This window comes from Ruditapes philippinarum, unplaced genomic scaffold (genome assembly GCF_026571515.1).
Source record: "Ruditapes philippinarum isolate M1 unplaced genomic scaffold, ASM2657151v2 ctg11812_1_1_1_1, whole genome shotgun sequence".
NCBI lineage: Eukaryota > Metazoa > Mollusca > Bivalvia > Venerida > Veneridae > Ruditapes > Ruditapes philippinarum.
In genome coordinates this window covers 4,896-28,608 of record NW_026856445.1, presented here as the reverse complement: position 1 = coordinate 28,608, position 23,713 = coordinate 4,896, and the positions used below count along the sequence as shown (strand labels likewise).

Here is a 23,713-nt window from a genome sequence, read left to right as displayed (position 1 = left end):
TACATGTTCTTTGCCACAAGTAAAGCCTTATAAAGCCTTTATAAGCCTTTATAAGTGATTTAAAAGCATTTCAATAATGAACTGTACATGGTGTCATAAAATTAGATGGCAATAAATTCTGCAGTAGCCAGCTACGTTGCCACTGATCAGGCTTATGGAGAGAACTGTCACTAAAATGAAAACAAAATGAATATCAGTTATCTAATCCTAATCAAAGCTTCATAGAAAGGTTACACATATGTTATAAACAAGTATCTCACCTATTTCCTGTTCATACGCTTCTCTCGCGAATTGAAACTTCTCTCTCAGCTCACTGTCATTTTTCTGCTTAAAATTCCGATCTCCATGAAGGTTCACTAGATTTAGCTTCAAGCTTTGTAGAACACTTTCATTTTTACACACTCGTGACACCAACGTTTCGTAGTTATTCTTAAAAATTTCAAAGTTTTTCTGATTGACCTGGTTCACCTGGCCTCTGAATGGCGACACTGTCTCGTATGACCCACTCTTGCCTCCGACTTGAGTGTCGAACCCCATACTCCCTAAATGTTCGATGAGTTGATGAGTGTCATTTTCCGCGGCTTGAAGTCGAGACTCCAACATCTCATAAGTCTGCTTCTGTGGTACATGATCCACACTTAAAGGCGGAATTACTGCCCTTGTCGACATGTTTTCCTTTATCTATCTCCCCTTTTCACTTTTTATTCAAACCTATCACTCTACTATAAAACTGCATTTCACAGACTACTGACAAAAACCACAACACTGACGCAATGCAATTTTTCAATACACTTTGAAATCAAACAGGTCTTTATTTGCCTATTTTACTTCAATTACCTAGCAAATATCGAGAACTTTATTCAAACAGTGGCTGATAAAAGTTAACTGTTTCACAGTGAAATATCCACTTTTATTCAAATCTGTTCGAGAGATCGTCTTCATAAAATAATTCTGCCTACAACTTTATATTGAAGAATAGTAGTGCTTTACAAACAGGGCGACACTTGAATTTTGCTCTCCGTAATAAATCAATCCATTTCTTATCATACGCCAGACTTTAGCGTAATCCTCTTCAACATGTGTTCAAACTAAAATGCTACACTCTTCTACCAATTATGCCATAAATTTACATAAACGAGACATGATATTTGACAACCCACGGATCGAACTTAGTCTAAGTTTCTCGTTATTTTACAATTTCCACTAGAGTTTGACATATTTAGTATACTGTATCCGATCCCTTTATAACTGTACTATTCGTGTTCAGTCAGGTCAAGAAAAAAAGACTTTATACGTAAATTCCTTCAGTTCTGTATATTGTTACCATCTTTATGTCGGTTATATGGAGGTTTATTGTTGTGCAGGATTTGTTGACATATCGATGAACACATTACATTGTAGATCGTATACTGAAAAGATAAAATGATACTGGTTTACAATAAATTCTGACATTACTATTGTAGTGCTATATGACATTATGTTTGACCTTTAACCCCTTTACACATTATGACCGGTGAAACATAAGGAGGAGGTTAAAGTGACATTATGGCCATCCAAGGGTATATAGTGATTGAACAAGTAAAAGTAAATATAAGTTTACATTTTGCCATATGATTTATATCCATTTAATTTTATAATTTATTTTGCATGAATTGATAAATTACTCACATGGCTCAAGAAAATTTCTGTTAATACCCATTGAAATTTAATTGTAATGTTCTAAATGAAAAGATAGTGGGGCAGTCTTTTTATATTTTAGGCAAATCTTATATTTTATCCTAAACATTTATAATGTCCTATATCAACTGTTGGTCAATCACCATTATAACTGTAAATCTTCTGAAATATACAGTTAATTCAGCTTGACAATGGAAAAACAAGCATAAATAAATATGTCACTTTAAAATTAGATTTATCAGTATGTATGGGTCAAGATACCCACCAGTCAGGAATTTTAACACTTATCTCTATAAGTTTGTATACTAACTTAATGAATTGGCAAATGTCCATTTAATAATATTAACATTATGGATTTTTCAAAATAAAACAAAATTAATTTGAACAGGCATCTATGCAGTACAGAGTGGGGATTATGTACAGACTATCCTTCATATACAATGGGACCTACCTTAATAATTATCTTTGTTTCCCCTTCTGCCACCCATGCCAGATAGGGTTCGGTAATATAGTTTTTTCTATGTAAAATTGTATGGATTTCAAACAAGAGCTGTCCGTAAGACAGCGCGCTCGACTTTTTTATTGCTTGCCAATAAAAAAAGTTTTTGCAGTAAAAGGCAATACAAGAATCTCTGTATTTTTAAAGTGAACTAGTTGTTTGATACCCTTGAATATTACAGCAATGTTTATATGACATAATTTATGGTAAAGTGAACAAGTGGATAGGAATGAATTTTTTTAGATTTTTTAAGTTTTTTAGTGCTTGCCTATAATACAAAACATTGACAGTTAAGGGCCATAATTCAAATAAAATCTTTGACAGAATTACCTTCTCCTGGACATGTTTGGGAATCATGATTGTAAACAAGTATTCCAACTTTCAAATTAATATCTCAAACAGTTCAGTCAAAAAGTGGACTGGTACTAAAAACTTAACCAAGATTCTAAGTCGATAAAAGGCCTTAATTTTTAAAACAAATCCTTGACAGAGTTACCTTCTCTTGCGTACAGATGGGGGTAATGATGTGAAATAGCATTAAAAGTTTCAAAGCAATATCTCAAAGGGTTAAGGCAATAAGTGGATTTTACCCATATTCAATGTATTTTCTAAGTCAAAAAGGGGCATAATTCTGTCAAAAACCTTGACAGAGTTATGTCCTCTTGTCTGTTGATGAAGGTCGTGATGGTAAACAAGTATGGTCAGTTTCAAAGCAATACCTCCAATGGTTTTGAAATAAAGTGAGGTGGTACAAAAAACTTAACCAAGCTCAATACACTTTCTAAGTCAAAAAAGGGCCATAATTCTGTCAAAAACCTTGACAGAGTTATGTACTCTTGTCTGTAGATGGAGGTTATGATGGTGAACAAGTATGGTAAGTTTCAAAGCCATACTTGTAATACTTCTGAAATAAAGTGGGGTGGTACGAAAAACTTAACCAAGGTGTGACGCCGACGCCGACGCCGGGGCGAGTAGGATAGCTCCCCTTTTCATAGAAAAGTCGAGCTAATAAAATTGTAAATACCTAGCATCTGTTTAAAGTCTATTTCCAAAGTTTCAAAGTTTTATTAAACATTAAAATAATATCGCATTTATATACATGTATTCACAATGAGGAAACATTTGATAGATATGAAGATGCAAGTTTACTTTAGGTGTTTAATAGACTCCGGCGACATTTACAGTTACTTGATACTTCTTATTAAAAAAAAATTTAAGATTGAAAAGCTTTCAAATTTCCAAAGAAACAAAAAGAATCATCTGAAATAATAACCACTAAATCATTGAATTCCGTTTTATGTCAAATTTTGATGCATCATTCTCTATCTCACTATTGTAATAAAGTGGAGCTAAAATATTTATAGGGGGAGGGGGGGGGGAGATATAATTATATAGAAAACTTACAATTTGTTTTTACTTTTTGTGAAGAAATAGGAGGAAAAAACAGTATATATAGTATAATATACCTTTTCGGTAAAAGGGAATGAGCCCCAAATTCAGCCCTAAATTGTCACTTAAAGCAATGTATACCTCAATTTAATAATAATATTACAATACAAGGTGAAACCTACATAAATCTAACAAGGGTAAGAGGTACAAATGTACATGTATATATTTTGCTAAAAAAAGTTATAAATATGTAAGTAAATATTGAAACAAATCGTTTATTTCAACGAAACTAACTAAACCTTCTTGTACTTGTCAAAATTTGTATAAACAGCTACTTATGAAAATAAAAACATCCCATTTGTAAAAAACAAAAAAAAACCACTATCATAAAGTCACACACTCGGCCAGGTTTTTACTGTGACAAAACTGATAGCTATGAAAGTAATAATGAAACGAAACAAATTTTAAATGTAATTTAAAATTTTAAATACAGAGATTCCTGATAATATTGGGTGCTTGCTTCATTTCAAATCATATGAAAATAAATATGCAATTGCAAGGACAACCTGTTAAAATAAACTGTATTATAGCAGTCAAAAACATTCAACTTTCTCAAACAGTGATTTTTCAAGAGGCCTTAGCCACTTGATTTTGGGAAAAATTATCACTAAAATTGCTAATTTGGGAAGTAAAAAAGCAGGTTTAAATTCAGAATTTTGGGAAAACTAAATGATTTTAAAGAAAATTTCAATTGGGAAGAGGTCTTTTATGGGAGTCTGTATGGGAGTCTGTTATATAAGCTGGGAAATCACTGTCAAAGTAGGTCTGTCTAAACACAGGCCTTTTCCTAGCTCTTTTGGGAAAAAGTACCCTAGCCCAGTTTGGGAAATTTTGTATCGTAAAATTGCTTAATTCAAAATAATTGGGGAAAATATTTAGTACTACTTATCTTGAAACCCTCCTTTCAGGCTCTGGACACAATATCTGAATTGCGCGACAATGGTTATTCTAACCAACACAAATATCAATCAAAGCATAATCATGAACAATAATATTTAAAGATCAAATTCTGTTTGTTAGGTACCGAATGAACATCAGCAAATTTTTTAGTTTGGATATTGGGAATTTCAGTTAAGACTGGGATTTTTTTTTTAAAAGATTGGGAAAAAATAAGTATATTTGCCAAATTAATGTTGGGAATGAGTCTGATATTCTGACCTTGAGCCACACTAAGAAACGGCCTGTAATATAAGTAACTTTTTCAAAACATTCTGTTTAAATACATTTAATGTACAACAAGCTAAATTAGAAAATATACTTCATATTGCATTACATATTGACTGACGCTGCTTGTAGTAATCTTTTCACATGTCAGGACTTATGTATTGCTTTATAACAATTGTTTACAGTTTTCTTTTTTCAATCATTTACATCATTTATCGTATAAATAATTTTATGACAAATGGTTTGCACTTCTTCATATAAAAAAGAAAGCAAAAATGTTAGACCTTCACTTTGAATAGTACATGTACCATTAGATACATGTATACTGTGAATTATAAGATGACTTTGGTATGCTACAGTTAGACTTTAGGTTAAGTGACTAAATTTTTCCTACTAGCAAATTTCTAAGAGTGACCTTCTAATGAATTTTAAAATTGAGAAATTAACTTGCAATAAAATTGAATTTACAGGGTTCTAATTTCAACTTCAATCAAGCTAAAATATCATGCATCATCATACAGCAAGATCATTATTATTTGAGGGGAACTAATTTTCATGGTTTTCGTGAATATGTCTATCCACAAATAAAAGATCCAACGAAATTTTATTTAGGTCGCTGTAAGATTATTTTGAATTACATGTATTTACATTTTACCTTTTGGAAAAATAAACAGTCCACAAATTTAAGAACCCACAAAAATGTTCTTTGTGAACAGCATTTAAATGTTAAGAACAAGCACAACTTTGAATGATTAGCTTGAGACACATTTAAGCCGCGCCATGACAAATCCAGCACAATGGGTTTGCGACCAGCATGGATCCAGACCAGCCTGAGCATCCGCGCAGTCTGATCAGGATCCATGCTGTTCGCTATCAGTTTCTCTATTTGTTATAGGTTTGTAAGCGAACAGCATGGATCCTGATCAGAATGCGCGGATGCGCAGGCTGGTCTGGATCCATGCTGGTCGCAAACCCATTACGTTGGTTTTGTCGTGACGAGGCAGACTGCGGCACATTTAAGCTACATTTCTGATATAAACTCTGCAATACAATACAGCTTTACAGGGATAATCCTAGACTGAAATCAATATGCAAGTCAAAAAAAAAAAAATGGGATTTTTTGTAAATCATTGAGATTTTTCTCAACATTCAATATATGGGGAAAAAAAAAAAATACTTATAATATTAAATAACTTTATTAGAGCAAATTTTGATTTGAGTCATTTAATATTACTTACCATTTCTCTAAATTAAAACTGTTTCTTAAAAGTAAAATTTATTTAATTATCCACCCTCGGAGGTTATTCTCATCAAATGGTCACTATTTGAAGCAAATTATAAGATAATTTCTATTGCTAAAACAGATTAATTACATGTACTTTTGTCACACTTTAAAAGGTGTTCACATGATCCAGTTTAAGTGAAGTTACTGACCATTAAATCTGTATTTCAATTTATAAATGTATGTACTGTTAATTAGTGTAAGACCGATTCTGGGTGTAAATTTTTTCAACATGGCAAGAGTCTCATAAATTATGCTCAATTAATTGCAATGTTTACATCGGCGAATTGCAGAGGCACTTTATCCAATGGAGCTGCATTATAATGTCACATAAAAGTGTTAATTGTAGCCAATTATCAGCAGTATAACTGTGTCATTACCAATTTAGTTCTTTGTTACGCCCAGAGGCGAGGATTTAAGTTATTGACAAGAGCCTTGTGATACAAAAAGATCTGTACATGAAGTAAGTTAAAATATGTGACGAAGTCGATTTCTCTTTGATATTCAAACTCGGCGAATATCAGAAACTTAAGATGACTAAGTTAGTCACTCAAATTGCCCAGTTGCTGGAGTAACGGGGAAGTTGGTAAGGAAAATTTGTTCATTTTTCCGTTTTAAAGTTGTCATTCAGTATTTCATGCACCGCTTCCTACGATAATTGTTAATCCGAAAAGTTGTGATTGTTCCATTATCGGAATACCCCGCCTATTATCATTGAGTTACATTGAAAATTGCTGACACTAAAAAATTTCATTAACAGGTATAGTTAGAATTCTATATAATCGTCTTAAAAAAATTATTTGATTTTCTTTTAAATATATATGACGTACATGTAGTTTATAGCCGAGCAAGCAAAAGCTTCGTGGTCCTGGCCTTTGACTTCCCATTAATATCCGATATTTTTTCACATTTGAAAGCAGTGCGATTTTGTCAATTTCTTAGCAAATTATCGCGGAATCGCAGTATTGCCAAAGTCAACCTCCTTAAAATTTTCAAGATGTGTGTTAATTTATCAAAGTAAACTCTAGTCCTTTATTTTTCAGTTTAATAGCGAGCTCGACGAGCTGGCCCGAAGGGCCTGCTCGCAAAGCGAGCTTTACGGTAACACGAGTACCTGCTAAGTGATGGTTTTGAAAACTTTCGTCCAAAGTACCAAATTGGACACATCGCAACCTTTCGAATTTAAAGATAACGGTAAAAACTGAGGAATTCTGACTGAAAACGGATGTGTAGACTGGTCACCTGCGCACGTCTATGGGAACCATAATTGGACAGGGAACCAGAATAACGGAAGCTGTGTATAAAAAATGAAAATCGAAAGCGCCATTTTGTTTGAAATCTGATAAATAAAAACAATTTTTTGTCGAATTTTCTTGTAAAAATTATCTAGAATGAAAGAAAATGGTCTAACTAAGAAAATGAATCCGAACACCAATATCTTTTATTCAGTCGTTAACGCTGTACAGACGTTTAAAGTATTGTTTACGTGACGTCACAATGTAGCGCCAAACAGCACATGCAAAACAAACAAATCAAGTACGCTATTTTAATGTCGCAAACGTTTAAAGTTTTACATTTATTTCATTTAAAATAAACTTTATTTCGCTTGAAAAATTATAGAGTGAAATAAAACAAACAAAGTTTTATCAACGTTTTCAAAACTCGTTATTCATTTCACGACAGGGACGGGGTCATATTTAACACAGTACGTGTGACGTCACACGCACTCCGTCTCGTCACTGCATTTGAGATTGTTTCATACTATTTCACGTAAAAAGTACATCGAGCTCGCTTTGAGGCTTTGCCTTTTTCATATTATATTCTCTCATTTAAATAGACTTCTTACATTTGAATAAGTAAACAAAACTAACATGTCATGAAAGATATTCTTATTTGTGACTAGGATGTTTTGAAACAGGATTATTTGGCCATGAGACCGGTTCCGTTATTGCGACTACCTTTTTTTAAAGTTTTTAATTGCCATAACATCTCTCTGCTCCATCATGTTACAGAACAAAAGAAGAAAAATATTGTGCTTCAATACCAACCTATTTTTCACATTGATACACTATAATTTCTCTATGAATTCTAATTTTTTCACAGATACTATCCAGTTTGTGCTTGTTGTTACGAATTTTTTATTCGGAACGACGCAAATCGGGCTTTACCGTTTTGCTACAATGAAAAAATCCGAGTATTCCGAAATTTTGGTGCGAAGGTAAATTTCTACCAGTTAAAATTGTGCTCAAATCAACAAGCACGTGTGTTAGCTGTCAAGTTTGTGTAAATATGCCACAGAGAAGACGGTATTACAGGCATGAGGATGAAGAGCAGGGAGACAGATTCGAGACAGAGGCATTTTCTCACATGAATGAAGACGAGCCAGAAGATTCAAAACCAGAACATGATCAGGACTTTGGTAAAAATATGTTTGCTTATTATCAGCTGGACATTATACATTGTATACTACTTTGAAGATATCTCTGAAAGGAATGAAATGAATGCTGACAGGAGCGCAATGAATAAGAGAATAAAGAAGTTATTAAAGTTTTGTTTGATACTTTGCATATGTAACAAAAATTTAGGACTTCAATACATAATCAGATAATTATGTGTTGTTAAAACATGAAAAAGTGGAAATCATTCTCACAAAAGTTTAGTCCTAATATGAAAAAGGCAAAGCCTCAAATCGAGCTCGATTTTCTTTTACCATTAAATAGTTTTTAAAAAATAACCGTTCATTTTTATTTTACATTTTTCGTTTTAAAATTGTCATTCGGTTTTTTATACACTGCTTCCCTTTATTCTGGTTTCCCCCTTTTATTATGGTTCCTATATAAGTGCGTAGGACACCAGTCTACACTTCCGTTTTCAATCAGAGTACATCGGCTTTTATCGTTATCTTTTTATTCGAAAAGTTGCTATGTGTCAAATCGGTACTTTGGACGAAAGTTTTCAAAACCATCACTCAGGTACTCGCGTTACGGCAAAGCTCGCTATGCGAGCAGGCCCTTCGGGCCAGCTCGTCAAGCTCGCTATAACATAAGACGTTTCCGTTAGAACTATGTTCACTCCAACTTGCTAGGTAGTACTAACAGAAACGTCTTGAGTTATAGGACTAACAAAAGTTCTGTTTAATAAACAAGCAAAGTTTAAAGGAAATATCTTTATTATTTTTCTAGAAATATGATTTTTTTTGTCATAAGCCTGATCGCCATTTTGTCACCAGTCTGATTATTACAAACTGGACATGTATCTTGTTTTCCGATATTTTGACAACATTAAAAAAAGTTCTATCTATCTTCCATTGAGTCAAATCCTTTTTGGGGACCTAGACTTTGGTGCTATAAATTATCATAATTTCAAAAAGAGAAATAGATACTGTATGCTTTTCATTTCATGCCGAATAAAACATTTGCATTTCCTCATCACATCTGGAATAATTTCATCCAGCTAATTTAATAACCATGTGAATATCGCAGTTGCTCAACACTCAGCATAATTCAAATAAAATGGATATTTTAACACTTAAATCTTAATGTAAAAATCTTCTTGCAAACAGAGAAAAAATCATGATACATTTTATTTTGATTATGGTGAAAATATAGGCCATGCGCACAAGTCAGAGGTGCTGGTTGCCATTGATTTGACCTAAGATATGTTTTAACTTTAATCTTATTATTCATGTTATATAATATCCATGTATTAAGAAATTTAAAAATAGAAGGAAAAAAAATTTGTTTTACCAATATAACAAAAAGTCATTCTGTTTTCTCTATTTTTAAATTTTGGAATATATGGATTTGGCATGTGTGACAGAAGGTGATACCGTATAAGTACTTTTTTCTGCGGGAACTTTATTTCTGCTATTTCTGCGGTTTATAACGACACCGCAGATTTAAAAACCGCAGAAAATTAAGCCTTTCGCTATGTCTACATGTATGTCGGAATATATCAACTACCTGTATTGTATAATTACATTACCATGTACCGTTATCAGCTTTTGTAGATGGGAATAATTTTTCTTTATGTATCCGTCATGAATAAAATATTAGAAAAAAAGTAACTTTACTTGTTCTTTTTGTTTAAAAAAATATCATGTTTGTATGATTTGCACTCACCCTAAGCTTGATTTATTTTAAAAATAAAACTATAAAAATAATAATTATAATTTGACGGGTGCAAAAAACATACCCTTTTGTATTTGTACAATATATTGTGTCTACGTGCGATATTACCATTGTTTATTTTTCACACTTCATATTTATACACATGCAGTATTACAGTTAATTGTTGTCATTGCACGTTGTTGATTTTTGTTTCTTAACGTTTTCTTTATTGCGTTCCTTGAACGCCGCCTTTCTTTGTTGATCTTGTTTATCATATTTTATATACCGATACATGGTCTGCATGTTTACCGGAAGTAATGTACATGTTACATCAACATATCTTGAAATGTTGTTTGTTTGTATCGGTTAATTTGTAAAAATATCTAAATTAAAACGCAGAAATAAAAAACATCAATGCGAGAATGATGACACCGCAGAAATAAGATACGCAGAAATTTAAAACCCCTTATTTTAACCAAAATAGCAGAATTTTAAGCCCGCAGAAATAAGTACTTATACGGTAACGTGTTATATATGAATGAAATGTCATGCGATAAAATAAAAACTTGAAATTTATGAAGGTCTGTTTTGTTTACATTTAATAGCTTGGTACATGACATTTGTATCTTCATGAAATTGAAGCGTTGGTAAAATTTACTGAAAATATGACCTTTTTTTTTAAAACGTAATCACATATTTATATTAAGATTCGTGACGTAATGAAAGTCAGTCTTAACTTGTTTACATGCTAGACAGTAGACCATGTCATACAAATATTTGAAACAAATTAAAACAAGTAATTGCAAAAAATGATGGTTTTAATTTTTGATATTCAGGGGCAAGGAAGGGCAGGGGTCCACACTCCAAGTGTTTGTGTTGAATGTGATTATTGTGTCCCTGTATTACTAGTTAGACTGCTTTTGTGATATTATGTTCAAAGAAGTATCTTCTTATTATCATCAGAGATTAATGTTTTCGTACATTAGGAAGCGAGGATTCTGACCCTGAAGATGTACAAGAAAAACCAGAAACAGATAGTGATGACGAAGGACCGGAAGACATTGGTTTCCATGACAGCCGACAGTCGGTACTGACACAACTTCGATCTGCCATGAGACAAGTAGATGCAGAGAAACAAAAGAAGAAAAGCAAGAGAAAAATGCTTGATGCTCAGTTTAAAGAACAGAAGGTACTTATATAATGTCCTTATATTAGCCCAACAAATTGTGCACTAAAGCGTTTTTATTATGTGAACGATGGTCGCCCTTTTTGTCGATGGTGAAATCTGACATCTAATGATCTAAATGATATCATTTTGTAAAATCTGTGGGTCTTGGAGTCAAAATATTGAGACTAGTCCTTATATATATACTGACATTGAATTTGTTAGGGGTTATCACTATTACAGTGATATAAATGATTTGTCAGGCTATGCAAAGAATCACTTTGAAGATTGCTTCAACTTTGTCTTGAAAGCTTGAGTTTCATTTATATGCATTTTTTTGTGTTCAAAATAGAAAGACAAAAAATCTTATTGAAATGAGTTGAAATTTACTTTCTGAATGCTGGCAGTGCTCAATAAGAATGACTGGCCTTTTTAAGGCCAGGCTGCATGTCTTTGCATTCCTATACAGTTGGGCCAGCCTAAAAATATCTTTGTTTCCTCCCTTGCTTACCCACACATGACTGTTTAGGTAGGTAGGTAAAAGAAAAATTTGAAAGTTTAAGCTTCAAAAGCATCAGTTCTGTTAGTTTAGTATACAGTTTACAAAATCATAAAACCAAAATGAAATTAAGATGTGATTCTCATTGACAGTCTCTACTTCCATGTTTAGTTTGATTTTATTTTAGACCTTGGCAACTCAAATTTTATTTTTTGATATTGCAATCCAAGGAACATCTAGTTGACTGTTTTGGAATTAAAACTAGAAAGTTGTTTTACACAAAAAAATGAATTAAAGCTTTAAGCATGTATATAATGAGGAACTATTAGATGGCATTTATGTATGATCAAATCTAAATTGAAGAGAACTTTTTAAAAAGGAAATGAAAGATTTGTGTACCTTTATCAATCTTCAATCCTGTCAATCAAGATGGAACATACAGTTGTTACTTTTCAAGATGTTTTTTTACTAACTATATATTTTCTTTCACTCAGGCTAAGAAACGGGAATATCTAGAAAGCGCAAAATTACCTGAGGATTTTCTGCAGAGCATTGCTGATGAAATACCAAAAAAAGTTCAGAAAACTGACAAAGTTAAAACAGTTTTAGGTCATAGGTATGAAGATGGCAGGAAGAGACGGCATAAGAAAAAGAAGACAGGTAAATTTGAAAGGGTTTGACTTAAAATATTTTACTGTATCTCAAAAACTGTTACAGGTATTCACTTTAAACTTTATTGGACATCATGCTAGAGCTGTCATTGGAAATGTTGGAAGTTTTCACTCTGGATCAGAAAGCCACATTGAATTTACCAGAGCACAGTTCAGCCACTGCTTCGTTCCTGGGCAGGCTGCCAAGCAGTTTACCAGTACTGAGTTGACGTTCACTTTTGCATGGAACTGATTACTTCGGTACATACAAGAGCAGAGGTAGAGTGCGAATGACCATAGAAAGGATTTCATGATCAATCAAAACAAAAGTGACCTTCACCGTCCAGGAATCGAACCCGGGTCACCCGATTCACAGTTCAGCACTCTACCTATTGAGAACTGCCTCCGTGGTCGAGGGGTGAGAGTCCATGACTTCTAATCCAGTTACCTCTCTGGTGTGGGTTTGATCCCCGGAAGATGCTTTGGTAGTTTAGCGCGGAGGAAGGTAGTCCAGTACTGGTGTAACTCTCCAGGAACGATGGTTAGGAAACTACCTGCCTATATGACTGAAATACTGTTGGGAAAAGGTGTAAAATGAAACAAACAAACAAACTACCTATTGAGCTAACCAGACGGCCTTGAGCTGTCATTGATTCTGTGCATAGCTTATCAATAATATATTGATATCAGATGACAGATATCAATGATACACAGATATATCAAAAATAACCTTTTCTGTTGTTCACTTCAATACTTGTTTAAATGATTTCAGTAAAATACAGTCATGTTCAGTTCAATGTCTAATTTATAAACACGCAATGCATGATTTTTTCCTGACATTTTTTTGTCATCATTGCTATGAAATATTTATGTTATGTAACAACAACATAGTGTTGAGCTTCTATGTAATGTTTTTGGTGATATTTTGTAAATTCTACACATTTAATTAAGTAAAACAATCATTTTAGTCGAATATCAACCTTTTAATCATGCCGTAAAACTGGCCATGGACATAGATATGATCTGTGGTTAACCAACATTTGAAACATTTTAATATGTGAAAAATAACTTGGCATTTTGCCCAGAAAAACTCATTTATATATCTATTTATAGTAACATACGTCACATTCTGTCCCGTCTTTTTTAGTACTTCAGTAATCATTTTTCTTTGAAATATATCCTGATGAAGGTCTTGAAAGACCGAAACCGGTAGATCCTAGAATAAATCAGTTACAAACCATCCTGATGTTTGATGTGTATTCTCTCCTTTTCTTGATTTACTTGTTTATTTAATTAATTAGTCAAAATTATTGATTTTTTGCAATGTGTAGTGTATCGATTATTAATCAACAGAAAAATATCAGCAGTAAAACAATATTGTTTCTATCGATGACAGCTCTACATTATGCTCATGTTTCCGTTGTCAATTTGAGCTGAATTTACTAATTATTCATTTCAAAAGATATAAGTGATGGCATGGCAAAGTGGTTAACATCTAAGGATAACTAGTCATGTAGGTTCAAACAGGGACAAGCTGTGCTTTTTTTGTGACCAAGAAACTTTACACTCATTGCTTACTAGCAATGAGTAAGTTATTACTGGTTGGTTCCAGGAATGGATTCGAGAGTGTTTCAATAAGCTTAAAGCTTTCAACACAAACAAACTAAAGTTTATTAGTATAAATTAAAAAATTGACTATTACGATGGCATTTGACCATTATTTGATATTGAAAAAAGTTTAGGATAAAATATAAATCTGCCTTAAATATTAAAAGACTGCTGCTGTCTTTTTATTGAAGGTTACATGTAAAATCTTGTGGATGTTAATTGATATTTCCTTGGGCCATGCAAGTAATTAATCACTCGTCTGAAGTAAATTATAAAATGGCAAAATGTAAACTGATTTTGTGCTTTCACCTTTTCACTTACTATTTACTCATGAATGGGCATAATGTCACTTTAAAGGATATTAGGTATTTTTCACTGCTATGCATGTTTACAGAATAATGCCCCCTTTTCTATGTTGTCTTTTTCAACTAAAAGTGTGTGTCAAAATGGCAGCAATAACTTGTACAATGTCATCATGTTAACATATTGGGTTGTCTCCCCTACTGTAATGCTTGACATAATTTTTAAATAATTATTTTTTGACATTTCAGTAATCATTGTTTATGTATTTCTTTGTGTGACTGTCTTTTCAGAAAGTTTAGAAGAGGAAGATGTGGGGGCTGAACATAGATCAAAAGATGGGCTAAGGGAGGACTTTATTGCATTTACTGACAGGTATGTTGAAAACGATCTTTTAACATGACATAAGGTTCAAGTTACAAACAAAGAAAAATATTATTTAAATCTTTAGCCAGTGTCCACTGCAGACCAAGATCAGCCAGCCTGTCTATGTCATCTGATCTTTGGTCAGAATATTTTTGAAATTTTAATGATGAATGGACTAGTCCATATTGAAAGATCGACAAGTACATTTAACATATTTAGCATGGTAAGGTATAATATGGTTTATGTGATTAAACAAACCTGATTATGAAATGGTAATACAATGCACTTTACTGCAGTTGTCACACTGTGAAAAAAAATGTGCAGCCTGACTGAGACTCAACCCCAGAACATTCAGAAAACTATTCTGCCACCTTACGACTGGGTATCCAGCAGCTTACATTCTTTTCTCTTATATAGTGAACCATTTTAAATCGTTTTATACACCATGCTATATTGAAATTCGTGTCAGGGTTACAGAACCATGTGAATTAAACTCTGAGCTATATTCAGTCATAGTCCCACATTTGTGCCAAATGTTACAGGGTGAGAAAAATGTGCAGCCTTACCAGGACTCGAACCTGGGACCTTCGGAATACTGTTCCATGCCTCTACCAACTGAGCTATCTGTCCGCTAGGGTACACATCTTCTCCCCTTTATAACGAACTGTTCTAAATCGTGACATAAATGTTTTTTTGAAGTGCAAGTGGAGTACAGGTGGCAGACTTGAAGCATTTAGACAGACAGAGTAAAACAGTGGCACAGTTAGCTGCTGATTTTAAACAGAAAAGATTGTATGGTCGTGATATTAAACGAGAGAGCAGTAAGTAAAATTTGTGAAATTTCATTTTGTACAAATATCCAGATCTGAAAATCAACTTTGTACACTGAGTCTTGATTCGAAAGTTTCAGTCACATGTTGCAAGTAAATATCATGGGGCCATTTTTTTTTTATATTTTGGTTTACTGATTTTTTCCAAAAAAAGGTAGGGTCGGCGGCGGGAAAAAAAAAAAAAAAAAAAAAAGTTTTTATAACTATAAATGTGGTGCATACATATACATAGTACTTACTAGAGCAATGAAATTAAATACATCGCCGATTGTCTATTCCAAAGATTGTTTATACACAAATAAAAAACTTTTGCTCATATTGCCATTGTTTAAAAACACACATGAAATCTACACACAATGACTTATGACAAGTGGCAAGGGAGCTCTTCAAAAGAATCTGTCATTCTTTGATGTTTACACACTGCTGTGTAATCTGAATCATCAAAGGTGCCGAAAATCAGCTGACTTGCACTCATTTCTTTATAGATCAGATGTTAAAAAAAAAAGATTACACAAAGTCATGTTCAATTTTGCCCATTGTGAAAATATTTTTATCGGATAATTAGCGGGTCAATTTTTGACATAAAAATCTATTAAAAGTAAGTGCGGGCATTTTTTTTATTTTGTTTGTTTGAAACCTGTATTCAATCTGCTTTTAAAGACTAATTTTTTTTTGTTAAATCTGAAAATACTGAACTTGTCAATTGCAGTAGATTTCTCTCGCTCTGTCCTTGAATGTAATTGCTTACGTAATTTGGCGTGTTTTTTTGTTTTTTGTTTTTTTTTGGTTGTTTTACATTTTTACGCATTTCGACCTTCAATGCATTGATGAAATATGATCAAAGCCTAATTATAATTCTGTGAGAATGGCTTGACCCCATTTAACAGACATTCTTTCATAATACACCAATAAACACTTTGCCCAACTAGCAGACGACAGGCTATTCTCGAGTAAAGATAACCGGTTGCCTGTATAAATCGTAGGTAAAATAGTCTGGCATGTGGTAGGTTTAACAGTTAATTAAAATACTTACCGCAACATTTCTTTGACAAGTCGTATTATTAGCAGCGTATTTCAAGACAACACAGAATTTTTTTGGGGGCAGATTTTTTTTTTTTTTTTTTTTTTTTTTTCCCAAAATACAGAGTCGGCGGGTCTGTAAACCGAAATATCAAAAAATAATGGCCTGGGGGTCATCCATGGCCGTTTGGTTAAGGTTGTTGACTGCAAACCATTTGCTCCTCACCTCTGTGGGTTTTAATCTTGGATTCTTTCATGTTACGGAACGTAGGTGGTTCTACTCTAGTCGTCCTTCACAAGTAAAACTGGCAGGTCACCATATGACCTATCTTGGTATACTGTGTTGGTGCCATGTTATACCCAACCAAATAAAATATTGACTCCTTACTAAATACATTTGTATAGGTTATCATATTGTTAAGGTTTTTTATGGAATTTGCATCTTTATAACAACTATGTAGTAAATTAGAACATATATATATGTATGCCCTATTTACCTCCCTTGTGTTGTCAATCACCTGAAGTCAACTTTTATCAGTAGAAATTGAATTTGTTTTATAATCTCAACAATATTATTTATTTATTTATTTGACTTTAAAGCACAACCATATGTTACTATTTGACTACAAACCCAGCCAATATGTTGAATTAACATCTTACTGTATATTAAAACTGTTTTTTTTTTTTTTTTTTTTGCTTTCAGATCAAGCTAGGCTTGCAAAGAAAGAAAAAAGAGGTCACAGAGCCAGATGAGATTCTAGAGACTGATAGATACAAGATTTACATTAATTTAATGTACCGTTACTTTTCACATTTGCTAATTGTACATTTAGATCATTTGATGACAAGTGTACACTTTATGTGCATTTAGTTGCTTTACAATTACCTTATTGTATAGATGTACATGTATTTACAATACTTGATCAATGTATGCATAATGTGAATTTAATTAATTAATGTACAAATGTACATTTACCTAATTGAACGTTTACAATATTTGATACATGTACACTTTATGTACATTCACACGATATACATTTACTTAAGGTAATGTAAATTTACTTGATGTGTAGATGTATCCATGTACATTTCCTTAGAATCTTTATAAAACGAGTACATTGTATTAGGAATACTGTAAAGAAATTTAAATGGGCCATGGTTATGTTTAAATGTGTCATGGTTATGTTTAAATGGGTCATGGTGATGTATAAATGGGTTATGGTTCTGACTGACGACTACAATTGCTATGGATATTTTGTGAAATGTTTGATGTTACCTTAAAGGTGAACAATCTATATGAAGTAATAAGGGATTCGAGCAAACACATTTTGAAGCTATGTTGACATGTTTTTGCTGTAGGTTCAAATATTAGAGTTTGAAAATAATGTATTTTCAATACATAAAATGTTAATCTGATACAGTCGAGACTGCCTAAGCGACCCCCTGATTTAAACGACTCCCTGTCTTATCCGACCTTGTTTCAGTACTCCCAACGTATTTTCCTATATAAATGGTCTGAATTAAACGACTCCCTGTCATATGTGACAAGCGACCCTAATTGTCTGGTCCCAATGCAAATGTTTGGTCTGATTTAAACGACTTTCACACCTTTTAATTGTCCGTTAATCAGATAAATAATACCTATTATAACACCCAGAGGGCCAAAATAATTAAGTCCAATTATAATCCAGTAGCAAACAAAGTCTACACACCTCTATCTCAATTACACAGTATACATGCAGGTATCAAGTGACGTAGTGTCTGTTCATGGGAAGCATGGTGCAATCGACTTATGTGTAATGTACATGATGGCCTGAGTAAACTGGGTTAAGACTTGTGTTAGATTTTTTTTTAATTATATAGTGCCCACGGAAGATTTTTTAAGCAGCATTTTTTTTAATTTACCCTTCTATGGCTGCATAATTAATACGGAAAAAATAATGATACCAAACCAGAAAAAGCTTTTGATATGGATATGTTACACAATTTTTGTAAGGTTTTATTTCATAAATATGATGCTCAAATTAAGATTTGTCAATATTGTAAGTTCAAATAAGCATGATTTATAAAGATATCACCCAATTTAACATTTCATGTAAATAAAGGCTATTAAAGGGAGGTAATTAGAACTTTATTTTCTATAAAATCTAAGTCAAATTTTCCAGTAAGAAATCAATGCATGTAATTTATTGATTAAATATAATGTGCACAAATAATTGCAGTACACATTTTACATATTCTTTGATGTTGGAAAATTGTTTTATTTGCATAAATATATTCATATATATATTTTTTTGCAAGTGTCCTATGCACACAATCACAAAACGTACAGGATCTATAAGTCACAATGGTATATTGACAGATAGATGATATTTAAATTTAATTTTCTTTGAGACTGTATTAAGAGACTCCCTGTCATATGTGACCTTTTTCTGAAGATCCCTTGGAAAGTCACATATGACAGTCTCGACTGTATTTGTTATAATTATGACAGTTACAATTTTATATGCCATTTTTGAGAGCATATTTGATAGCATTGTACATTGTTGGTTTAGGAAGGTGAATGTTTTTGCAAATGGTGTTCATTCAAAATTCTTGAGGCCTTTTAGAGGTTAATATTGAAACTTAGTTTAAAACAGACATAGTCAAAGTTAAATTACTATCAAAATAAAGAAACGCACTCAGGAGTTATGACCCCTAGATAACTGAAAATTGATGAATCTATCTTTGGCCATCCAATTACTTGGGCAATATCTATAGCATGGTTTCTTAACATGGCCAAAGTGTATATATAGTCACTAAGAAGCAAAAATACCAGATTCGTCCTTGAGTTATGGCTCTTGAATCATAAAAACATGATGGAATAACCAGTGTTTGCTCGATAATTTAGATAATATTCAAGGGATCATTATGAAACTTAGTTACAATGTATCTGGACTCAGGATAGATAACCTGGACCACAATTGGAGTTATTGCCCTTGAATGTACAAAATTAAGATTAAAATAGCTAGTGTTATTGTGTTTAATAACATAAATGACAGTGTTCAAAGGCATAAATATTTTGCTATTTTGATATAAATGAGAATAAACTGTCTTATACTTGAAACTGTTGTAATTTTTAGAAAGTTACTGGTATGTGCAGTATGTTTTTACTGGATCTCTTACGAGCATAAACGGAATACTTTCCAAGTTCCTTCAATATGATCAAAAGTAAACCTTTTAGATACACACCTTCTAATGCAAATGTTGGATGAAAAAATAAGGTTCATCGCATTCGTATTTTTAATGTCAAAACGAAACTAAATTCCTAAAACCCTATAAAAACTTTGACGATATTTAACCGGGTGTATTCCAAAGGGATTAGACATTGCCCTGCAGCACAATGCACGGGACAGATTGTCGGTGTATGTGTAGATAGGTTTATTTATACAGGCCGCCGGAATAACCGTATGGGCCAGATAATCTGCGCACTTGTTGGTCCCATCGTAGTCCACATCAGCGGCGGACTTTTCATGCAGAATCTTCCCGAAACCTATTCTTCGCTCGTTGGTGGTTGAAGAAGATGACAATACTATCCAAGGCATTAGCTTTCCGACGGCATCATCTAACAAAAAACGGCTCTTGTTAGTGCCACCCTTTCGAGTTAATCACGACAGGTCAACCAATCATCTGGTACTTGAGATGATTTGACCTGCCGTGTGCCTTTGCGACATGCACGCCTCGGGAGGGATTTAGAGAAGAAATATGATGTCGGTTGCTCAGTTTTCTATTTTGGTATTGAAATATTTAAAGGACTGTTCCAAATGAAAAGCTAGGCAAATCTATAATACAAATTCAGAAGTTCAATGGATAGAGACCATTTAACCATTGATTTGTACAGTAAATAATAATTGTTATACCATATACCATAACAGGTACGTATATTAACATACGTACCTGACCATAAGGAAATTATCTGTAAGAATTGTACCATTAGACACCAAAATTCTACCCACACGAATAGTGCAGGGCAAGATCAACCGGTACATCGGCATTTGTCGTTATTTAGTCAGTACATGTACATGTTTTGATGTTTCGTTTTCTTTCTAAAAATGAATGATTCTTTTCTTTCTTCTGAAAATGAATGGTTCTGTCTAAAAGATGACGGCTTTATAGTTAAGATATTCAGTGTGTTAAGGGTTGAAAATAAACAGATATTTTACGCAGGTAACCTTTGTATTATCAGCATCTTTCAAATAAACCCTGGTCCAATTAAATAAATAGACAATAAATGAAGTATTGGACATACACTGTGACAGTGATTATAGCTTGGAGTAATCTGTGAAATAATTAATTAAACTGATATATTCTTTTTTAGCAGATATTTTAAAATAAGCAACCATTTTTTTCTGACATCTCTGTTCAAAGCCTAATTATTTGAAGATGTGATATTGGAGTCCATAGTGTAGTTTTTAAAACACTTAATAAGATGTCATTTCTCACTGATCGTTAAAGTAACTTCACAAAAGATTTAGTTTAGTCACAGTATCACAGTATGAGTATCTGTCCTTGTCACGTGCACACTCTGTATTCTATTTTTCGTAAATAACAAGCATTGAAATGTGGTATGTGTCAGAAACTACTTGAAAAGCTTTTCAACAGAGTTACTTTCACTATTAAAGCATTGGGATAGATCGATCTGAAGTTGTACACCGTCAGTACCCATATTGTGTACCCGATTTCCGCTAAGTACCATTCACCAATGCGAATGATGTATACATGCACGAGTTACGAGTACGAATGGGTTTCCGAGAATGTCGCCTGTAATGATTGATCGAACTCGTATCCACTAGTCCAATTCGTACTTAATTGGCCAAGGTAAAACGAAAAATTAAAGCCTGTCCGACAATGCGGAAAAAATAATTTCTTTTCTTTCGGACGAGTTTTTCCTCTCAAAATGACATTTTTCCGTTTACCTCCCTTGTTCCGGGCGACCGTGCATCGATTAACTCCCCTGATTTTGGATGCCTTCCGCATGTTTTCTCTCCATGCATTTCCACCACAATGATTTCTCCATTATTGCATGTCTATTCCAAATGACCATAGCCATTGCTTGAAAATTTGTATCTTTTCGCTAACAATCTGAAAAAAAAGAAAGAAAAAGAATTGAACGATGGCGTCCAACTGACGTCATTATGTGAGTTGAAGTCAAATTGATTCAACAACGTGACGAGACCTATCGCAGTCCAGGAGAACAAAAATAATTATATTATCACCATAATTACATATGAGAAATGCAGTGAGCCATAGAAAAAGAAAATTTAATACAGTAATACATGAACGACTTGTATCGGCCAGTGTTTAATTGATCCTGTTGAAAAAACAAAACAATCTAGCTTTTAAATAAGTCCGGACAAGATTGAATTTAAGACTGTAATAACACATATGAATATTGAAATAAGTGAGCAGAAGTCGGATATTTACCGTAAGTTTCGGACAAAAGTCATCACTGATCCACCCAGCAAGGTCGGAATACACCTGCCTCTGATAGCTGTTACGATGTAACTTCTGACACAACTCACAAGAAATACATGACCCTTTGTCTTTATACTTTAATTTCCACTGAAAATAACTGTTATACAACGTCTCATTTGAGCTTACCGCTTTTACATATGTGACGAAACTTTTGACGTCATTAAAATCATAAACATTGATATAGGACTTTGGTATGACAATGTCTTCATCGATATTTTTCCAATTAACGATAGGAATTTGATCTCGCTTTAAAGCGTTCCAGTATTTTTCTGTTACATAGTCTTTACAGTGCGAGTTCTCAAAGGCAAGGTAAAATTTATATTGCTTTAGGATATTCTCACAACTTTTGTTTTCAATTTTCATACCACTTTCACAAGTCTTCTCGTAACATCGTCCAAACATGTCAATATTTAAATATTTTTGCAATTTATAAACAAGCTTAAATCTCTGCGCTTGATCTCTGCAGTTTGAAATCATTCCAATAAAATCCTTTGTTTTTTCTTTATAGAAATTCCTTATACTGAGTTGTCTGGAAGCGGTATGTCTTTCCGAGACCGAGGTATTTAACTTAAGCCTTGAACCATATGACAGCCAAAGACTCGCATCTTTTCTGTACCAAGCGGTCCAGTTGAATATCCCGTTTAAAGAGTTCAAATCCCAGTACATATTACCAGGGGGTTCCATGTTAAAAAGTACCCATACTTGATCAGCGCGTCGGTATTTTGGCAACGGTATCATGGCTTTTGTGCCTATTTTCCATTTCTGGAACAAATTAAAATTATTAAATATCACAGCATCGGCATGTTCTATTTTACTCTTGTTTGTTGTAAAAATGCAATTTTTAAAACACCCCCGTTGACACTTTTCGAAACTTTCTTTGATATCGTCTGCTAAAAACGGTGTCCATATAAGAATAAGCTTTTGTTTTTCTGATTTTTTATTCAATTCCTCATCAAAGTACGTCATATACGAGTATGACCCCATTTCAGAACGATTGGCAAAATATATTAAATATATAAAAATGTACAACAGAAAACAAACACATAAACATTTTGTCCAACGTTTTTGCGTCGTATAAATCCTCATGATTATGAATGACACTAAATGTATGTTAAATGTTTCAATATCCTTGGAGTTATCTAAGGTAGACACTATTTGTTGAATGATGATAAAAATACGGACATAGCAAATCATACCACTCTCTCGTATCAAGAAATGTTTACAAATGTAATCAAACTGATAAAGCAACTTTGTGGCTAAATTTGAATGTCGGTTGTAACGCCCGCGGTTCTTCATGGTTAGCCTCAATAATATGTGGCCCAGTGGTAATGCGTTAGGCGGTTGCAGGTTCAATCCCCAACTTACACCACTAATATGGTCTTTCAGATGAGAGCCGAAGTCCCATGTGTTGGTTCCATACACAAGGCATGCTAAAGAACCAACGTAGACTCTGGAACGGGGAAATTGTTATATTCATGCACAACCTCCGAACATATATAACAACTAACAGTCCCAGTTAAAATTCATTTCAAGAATTTAGGAGTATCGGCCAGGTGTGCTGAATGGTAATTTGTAGATTTT

The 23,713-nt window shown here is 33.2% G+C and overlaps 3 protein-coding genes across 3 annotated transcripts; 1 reads left to right on the top strand and 2 right to left on the bottom strand.

Annotated features, from left to right (window-relative positions):
- Positions 1-260: 260 nt before the first annotated feature.
- On the bottom strand, positions 261-8,250 carry LOC132746547 (coiled-coil domain-containing protein 150-like; the record flags this gene model as incomplete). Its single annotated transcript, XM_060735733.1, is given in 2 exon segments — positions 261-1,409; positions 8,120-8,250. A coding segment is annotated over 1 exon segment (409 nt), but the record flags the coding sequence as incomplete, so codon positions are not given.
- Positions 8,251-8,280: 30 nt separating this feature from the next.
- LOC132746548 (uncharacterized) lies at positions 8,281-17,380 on the top strand. The gene is made up of 6 exons (XM_060735734.1): positions 8,281-8,490; positions 11,167-11,369; positions 12,339-12,504; positions 14,696-14,777; positions 15,468-15,589; positions 17,322-17,380. Exons 1-6 carry the CDS (start codon positions 8,361-8,363, stop codon positions 17,369-17,371), a joined length of 753 nt encoding a protein of 250 aa, XP_060591717.1. The 5' UTR covers positions 8,281-8,360; the 3' UTR covers positions 17,372-17,380.
- A 3,451-nt stretch (positions 17,381-20,831) lies between these two features.
- On the bottom strand, positions 20,832-22,663 carry LOC132746546 (alpha-(1,3)-fucosyltransferase fut-6-like; the record flags this gene model as incomplete). The annotated part of the gene is given in 2 exon segments (XM_060735732.1): positions 20,832-21,739; positions 22,082-22,663. Coding segments are annotated over 2 exon segments (648 nt in total), but the record flags the coding sequence as incomplete, so codon positions are not given.
- Between the last annotated feature and the right edge of the window lie 1,050 nt (positions 22,664-23,713).

What these genes read in the sequence shown, in the direction of transcription:
- LOC132746548 (XM_060735734.1), top strand. Translation starts at nt 8,361, where the DNA reads ATGCCACAGAGAAGACGGTATTACAGGCATGAGGATGAAGAGCAGGGA. An exon ending in AGAACATGATCAGGACTTTG is followed by an intron (nt 8,491 to 11,166) that starts GTAAAAATATGT and finishes TTCGTACATTAG; the next exon opens with GAAGCGAGGATTCTGACCCT. An exon ending in CTCAGTTTAAAGAACAGAAG is followed by an intron (nt 11,370 to 12,338) that starts GTACTTATATAA and finishes TCTTTCACTCAG; the next exon opens with GCTAAGAAACGGGAATATCT.